General features: G+C 29.8%; 1 protein-coding gene across 1 annotated transcript; it reads right to left on the minus strand.

Annotated features, from left to right (window-relative positions):
• Positions 1 to 2247: 2247 nt before the first annotated feature.
• Positions 2248 to 2854, minus strand: LOC117175580. The gene is made up of 3 exons (XM_033365286.1): positions 2727 to 2854; positions 2515 to 2625; positions 2248 to 2437 (listed from the first exon to the last, which is right to left on the minus strand). The coding sequence occupies exons 1-3, from the start codon at positions 2852 to 2854 to the stop codon at positions 2248 to 2250; spliced, it is 429 nt and encodes a 142-aa protein (XP_033221177.1).
• Positions 2855 to 7580: the final 4726 nt, after the last annotated feature.

A 7580-nucleotide genomic window follows, 5' to 3' on the forward strand; every position in this document is an offset into this window, starting at 1 on the left:
TTGTTTGTTTGTAATATCAAATATTACATTTTTTAAATTCATCTTCTTAGATTGTAACTTCAACTTATTGCTTAAAAGTTGAACTACTTTCTTCAAAGTTCATTTTTCCGGTTGAAGATTCATAATCTTAGTTGAAAATTCATCGTTGATTAAAAATTGAACTATTTTATTAAAAATTATTATTTTGGTTAAAAATTAATTTTCTATTAAATTATAATTTAAAATCTTCTTTGGCTGAAATATATCCGCAGGCACTCAGGTAGATATTTTTAAAGGTCCAGGAAGCTCGTTTAAATGGTCTGAAGGCTTAAAATATCCTTTTCGAAATTGAAATAAGAATACGATCATAAATAACAAGTAGAGAGGCTATCTCAATAGAGTATCCGACAGTCAAGGGTCCTTTGTAAGCTTTCGGATTAAAATTTAGAAGTAGTCTTTTTTAATTTCATAGTTACACCCTAAAACATAATAATTCGGAATCTACGGGTTTCGATGACTTCAGATATCTAACTTTTTTTTTTGCTTAAAATTGGAATTAATAGAACGTTTCTCGTAAATGGAATGAGATACGCCAAAAAAGACAACATTTTTGAATTCAACTAGAAAATTGTATAACAGTATATAAGTTATAATTATAAATAAGTATAATGAGAAAATTCATCAATTAAAAAAAAGTGTTAATAATTTGAAGAGAAATTTAAAAAGGAAGAGCGGATTAGCCACGACCAACTACTGTAAATAACTCTGCCCCCCCCCCCCCGGTACGTGACGAATACAAAAGGAACATTATATTACTGTCGCACCACTCTTAAAAGGACCCAAATCTCTCAAACTATCTCTGAGACTATTTTGTTTCAAATCGACTTTGTTTATAGACTTAAATGGGCCAAGCTATTTCGCTAAAGAAAACTCAGAGATTTCTTTCGGTAGGGGACAGTACAAATTTGTGTTTTTTTCTCCTTGGGCGTAGCAATAACGTATTGAAATTATTCAGAGGCATTAAAATATGCATTACGATCCATATCACGATTATGGTCACCGTTTCATAATATTTTTCTACGATTATATAATAAATTTTTTTTTAAATTTCCTGCAATATTTTGAATTAATCATATTTTGAAAATTTTGATATATTACAATCTATAATAATAAAGTGCTTACCTCAAAGTAAAAAATCCAAAATTAATTTTTCTCGATACTGGCTAATTATTTTTAATTACTATTGGGCCCCTTCCATTCAGTACTAAATAACCTAAAACCCAATTGCACATTTCTTGGAAATATGCAACATTATTTTTGCTATCGTCATTTGATGTTGAAATTTCCGTTTTATGCTATTTCAAAGTCATAATTGGATTTTCAAATTTCTCGAAACTGCATGACTTATTTTAAACCAAACTTTTTGGAAATCAATTCGTTCATTCAATAGCTAGTTTTTTAGTTCAATAGAGCATGGAAGAATCTCGAAAGCAAATTTTAATTTTTTTTTCTTAAATGGTCCTGCTGAATTTATAAAATGTTTTTAGTCTCTCTTGAAAAAAAATGAAAAATGGTGCTTGACTCTTTCTGCATTTGTACGCTACATTTTACTTTTACTATTAAGTTTCCACTACAGTAGACACATTTCTACATTAAAAAGACAAATTTCCAAACATATTTTCAAAATATGAATTTCAAAGAAGAAGTACATTTTCCATGGAATTGTGAAATATGAACAAAACGATTGAATTTCCAAGGAAAAATTATTTTAACAAAACAATTACATTTTTGTCCAAGAAAGATGCAATTCCTATAAAAAAAATTTTTTAATCTAAAGGCCAAATTATGAAACAAATAATTGAATTTTCGCCCAAACACTAATTTAGCTCACTCTTCACCACTAAAATATGAATTTTAAAACTGTTGATTTACAAACAAAAAATATTTTAATTTTCAAGCAGAATAGATGACTTTCTGAAAAAATGGTTCAATTTTTTAACAAACAGTTCTACTTTTAATCTAAGAAAAATGCAGTTTCTACTTAAATACAAGAATGTATACAATGAAAACGACATGTTTTCATAAACAAAAGTTAAATTTCTATCAAAAATAGATGTAAGCTTAATTTAAAACACAATAATATCAATTCTAATCAATAAGTACATTCTCTACAAAATTGTTCCATTTTCAACAAAACAGTGGAATTTTCGGGAAAAAATTATTACTTTTTAAAAAAACCACCATGAGGTAAAGCAGCTGGCGCGTTTTTTACAGTGGTTTCCCTGTAGGCCTAATCCAGTATGCACTGTTTAAAACAAAAATTGACGGTATCAACACGAGATGCTTCTTCCTAATCACAATCACCATCTCTGTCAATCGCTTCTGCGTCCACCAGTTGCGATTTGCAGGGTCCTCCATGGTACATTCACAATTTTTATGAAGGGAATTCCTGTATTTTCTTCAGTAAGAAAAAAAGAAATTAATTTCCGTTTCTGCATGCAATTGCTTATGCACGCAAATAACTTTTACACTTACTTGTGGTCAAAATTCATGCATGTATATTGAACCATCTTTTTGCCCCCATGGTATACAGTGCGTTCCCTGATGGGTGGAAGGTCCGGGAAAACTTCCGTTGCCCGCTTCGTCCTATACGACACGTACAATGTTTTCATACAACCACCCCAAATAATTCCATGTGAAGAATCTTTTTAAAAAGAATAATTAGCATGTTACAACGTATTCACCACCTTTTCGACATGGTTTCATGGTTAGCCCGCGGAGCATCTCTAGAAGCCTGCAAGCAGCATGACACATCTCGTACACAAGAACATCCTTTACTCTGTCTGCTTTGTCCACAATCTGAGAAACGGAACATATTACTGTTTTAAAAAAGACTGAGGGGACCTGACCGAGTCTGCCTAGTATGGGACCCCGATTTTGAAGGAAAAAAATGTTTAATAAAAAATATGAAATAAAGTTCTTTTTTAAGATTAACGGTTTTCGAAAAATACTTAGATTAAATTCAAAAAAACCTAGAATCAATTAAGAAATAATTAGGAAAAGTTGTCTCGTCGCTCAGAATTGATTTAGAAATGTATTGAATGTGTACTAAAGAAGTCAGTCAGTGAGAATGGATTCATGTGGATTTGCAGTGATTTCTGAATTTATTTCTGCTACATTCAAACAATTTGTAGAGAAAATCCTTTTTTAATTAAGTTCCTGAAATGTAATACATACATTGTTATTTTTTAAACAATTTGTCATATCATATACTTATGTTCCAATAAATTTTTTTTTTTTAATCGGCCAAAAATTATACAAACATGTCACAAAATTATCAGATTTATTCATCTAATAATAACTGATACTTCTTTAACGCTTGCCTGCCACGCTTCACCAGAATAACATAGCTGCCACGCTAGGGCTTTTAGTACCACATAGTTAAAAAATTGGATTGCAAAACTGGCTATTGACTTTTTGAGCTTGAAAAAAAATTCCGACAAAAAATCATAATTTTTAAATTTATTATTATTAAGAGCTAAAAATTGAATACAATACTCTGGAAATATATGTTTTTAAGGGAAAAAATCGTTTGATAGTCCGCGTTGAAAAAAGTTACTTATTTTTAACTTTAAAAAGAGTCATTTTTAGAATAAAGAAATTTTTACATTTCACTGTTTATTCAGCATGTATTATTAATTGTTTAATATACTGTGTTATTAAATTTTATTCTAAATGAAGAATGATCAACAAAATATTAACGTGAATCACATAGGCTAACCCTTAGCTGCCACACTGGGTTCAATTTCACCCAAGGCGAAATGAAGGCAAACTTAGAAATTTGTACCAGAAGAAATATGGACTTGCGGCGCCATATGTCGTTAGGTGGAGGATGCCCCTTCTATTTCGAGCCCAGAGCATGACTTTGAAAGCGTTAGTGTAGCTTGGGGAACCTTTGAGCTTCGGAAACTTTTGAGCTTGGGCAGTCGTGTAGAGTAGAGCCATTAGAGACTCCAGTGTGGCAGCTTACATTATTTACCCGATTATTTTTGAAAATTGTCTGAAATTGTATTATAAACGCGTTTACTATACAAATGCGTAGCTACACAAATGACGTCAACGTCATGCTCTGGACTCGAGAAGGAAGGACCACTCTCCACCTAACAACATATGGCGCCACAAGTCCATATGTCTTCTGGTAACAATTTTTAAGTTGGACTTGATTTTGTCTCGGGTCAAATTTATCCCAGTGTGACAGCTAAGGGTTAAACAAATTTATTTAAAAAATGCACTGTCTGGAAATTTGGAGAGGTAAAAACTTGTGCTTTTAACGTAATAAACAATTAGTAACTAATTTATAACATTTTAAGGAGCTAATGTAACAATACACAACGTTCATGGTTAACAACAATTGTCTATGCAAATTTTATCACATTCTGCATTTTCTAAAAACAAAATTGCGTTTCTTTAGGATGTTAGCAGACTGTTTTTGTGCTGGCTCTGAGATATCTATCGATAACAATTGACAATTGTTTAAACAAAATTAATTAACAAATGCATTTTTCGGCTATTTCCAAAGGTAACAATGGTGTTTATCCAACTGAAGGAACTGTTCACGGTTACGTTAATTTGAAATATCCCCATAAGGAACACGAAAATTTTGGTTTAGAAATTTGTATGATTGGACAAAAATTTGTCTGTAACATTAATAATAACAATAACAATAGTAAAAAGTTATCGACCGGTCTAAACAAAGTTTACAAATTAATTATCGACGGTTGCTTACGATGAAAAAAACAAGAATTTACCTTTACAAATAGGCAAAAAATTAGAGATGGGACAACCGAATGTTCGGCTACTGTTTGAGATCCGTTATACTGCTATACCTGCTGCAGTACTTTTCACTCTTACGTTCGGTTCCGGTATCTTACTGTTGCCGGATTATTTCGGCAACGGAAAATCCGGCCGAATTTCCCTTCGAGCTACGAATCCGGTCGACTTCGGCGTCTGCTACCTGAATTCCTGCGACTCATAAAAGGGTCGAATTTTATTGTTGGCCATCGCAATTTACTTAATATTTTGTATAGGCTCTGTAATTGTGGTGAAGGTCTGAAGAAGTGTTACGGTTTTTCTGATTTCCTCAACTTTGCATCACGCATTTTTCAAGATAATTTCTCAATTTAATATTTATAAATAAGGCGTAAGATTTTTAATAATTTTTCACTAAACATTATTAACAAGTTATTAAATCATATAATAAATGTATGGAAATTTAAAAAGTATTCTCTAGATATAAAAATTTATCTTATTAAGATAATTCTAATCGATTATTTGTAGTAAAAATAATTTTAGTTTGAATTAAAAAATGAACGTGTATTATATAAATGAGAAATGGGAATAAAGAAGTAAAGGATTCATGGTCAATATTCTATTCTATGAGAAAAATATTTCTTTAATTGAAACGAAACATTTTGTTTGAATAATACCAATATCCAAGGTATCATATAAATTAATTTTTTCATTCAACAAATAATTTGATGGATTTAACTAAATTTTATTTAAAATTGGAATCATATATTTGTTTGAATGAAACAAAATTTACTGAATTTAAGTTTTGTTACAATTTAGTCAAGTGTATTCAAACAAAAATTCTTCTCAGTAATTTTTACACGAAGACTTAATTTATAATTATGCAATTTTTTATAACCAGTCAAAAATCTAAGAATAAACACGTAGAATTGTACGCCTATTTGCCAAAAACACTAACACCAGCTCAAAATAGACTTCCTGAACTCTTATAACATCGCTAACTTATTATGTAATTCATTTCGGCTTCAAAAAGAATATTTGAATCAAAATAATTTTAATACATAGGTAAAGTACATATACGTACTTTCTAACCTTGCTTTGAATTTCTCAATAAATTCGTAACCAAACGCGATGCATTATTAAAAATTCATATACTGCCGTACAAACTAAAAAGATACATAAGTGACATTGCTGCTTAGGTCGACTTTTTCATTGCCACGCTTAAGAGAATCACGCTAAGCGGCAATGTCAATTACGTATCTTTTTAGTTTGTACGGCAGCATAAGCAAATTTATTTTCAGAAGCAATCTACAACAATCTAAATGTTAACTTTCCTGAAATTGAAGGTAGTGTAAATTGATAAGGCAAAAAATTTCATCGCTCATAAGAAAGGGGATCAATATTATATTCCTTTTTAGAAATTGAAAAACACAGAACTCGTCGCACCATTTATAATAGAATTGATTAAAAGATCACCTGTTATTATTTCGTTCTCATCGATAATAGTATTGAGCGGCATTATAAACAATCATTTACATACATATTTTTTAATAACATTTCGAATTGGAAATTTTTGAAATTTTGTTCTCTCCTCTTGTTAGACAAGCTCTTAAGAAACAATAGTTGTTTCGGCGTTTTCTCGCTCCAACAATTATTTATTGGACAAAACTAATTAACGTGTAAAATAAGTGATAAAAAATACTTTTATCAATAATCAAAAAAGTATTTCACGAATGGAAAAAAATAAGAATATTTTGAAAGTACCCACTGAAATATACAATTTAATAATAAACACTATTCCTCTAAAATGAATAATTTGCAAGATAACAGAGCTTTTGTTATGAGTCATTTTATCGCGTTACAAAAAATAGTAATTTTTCATTGAGCCAATTACTATTAGAGGCAAAATTTCTGTAAGTAACTATACTCACATGCTTAATAAATAAAGGTTTATCCGAAAGGATTATTAAATTGTTTAAATGTATGCAAATTTGGGTCATTGTTTAATTTACTTTAAACAAAACAGAACGTGCACAAATCCATAATTCGCATGATTAAATTTATATTTATCAACAGGTTCGCGAATATTACTTATGAGAGCACCATTTCGTAAGTATCTTTGAATTTTTAAAAGTATTAAAAAGAATGCTTCTAATATATCCCTTTGCTGTATGCCAGCATAAATTAACCGGGGACAAAAAATTCCATTTGGAGAAAAATTAGATCAGAGTTAAGTAACTAATTATGTTTTTCAAATTTGCAATTATAAGTGATGCAAGAACGCATCTTGATTAATATGGTCGATTACAACAAATATGTCGTAGCAAAAGATTGATTAATAAATGTTGCCTAAACAGATTTTTATAAATTCAGTACAAATTTTTCTAACTTGTCACCAGGCCATCCATGTGCTCAAATCCATACATAATGTTTCAACCTATAATATTAATTTTAATTATTTTTAGATTTTTAGATCACTTTCGAGTGATTAAAACATTTCTCTTATTTCGATCTCCATATTTTACAATATTATAATAATGAAAACTAAATAATGATTAAACGCTGTTTCCTAATGTTTTAAAAACATTGAATGTTTTTCAAAAATGTATAAAAAGACAATGAATTAATTGAGTAATATTTTAGATCTTTTCAATCCATCCTCCCACCACTTAAGTAGTTTTTGAATAACCAATAAAAATAAGTCATTCAAGTCCTAAAAATTTGAGTGCTTAATGTTTATGCGAAATAGTATATTAGAGTTTTGATTATAAATTATTAGCAATGTAATTTGA

This window comes from Belonocnema kinseyi, chromosome 6 (assembly GCF_010883055.1).
Source record: "Belonocnema kinseyi isolate 2016_QV_RU_SX_M_011 chromosome 6, B_treatae_v1, whole genome shotgun sequence".
In the NCBI taxonomy this organism is placed as follows: domain Eukaryota; kingdom Metazoa; phylum Arthropoda; class Insecta; order Hymenoptera; family Cynipidae; genus Belonocnema; species Belonocnema kinseyi.

What these genes read in the sequence shown, in the direction of transcription:
- LOC117175580 (XM_033365286.1), bottom strand. Translation starts at nt 2,854, where the DNA reads ATGTTCCGTTTCTCAGATTGTGGACAAAGCAGACAGAGTAAAGGATGT. An exon ending in CATGAAACCATGTCGAAAAG is followed by an intron (nt 2,626 to 2,726) that starts GTGGTGAATACG and finishes CGTGTCGTATAG; the next exon opens with GACGAAGCGGGCAACGGAAG. An exon ending in TGCATGAATTTTGACCACAA is followed by an intron (nt 2,438 to 2,514) that starts GTAAGTGTAAAA and finishes TTCTTACTGAAG; the next exon opens with AAAATACAGGAATTCCCTTC.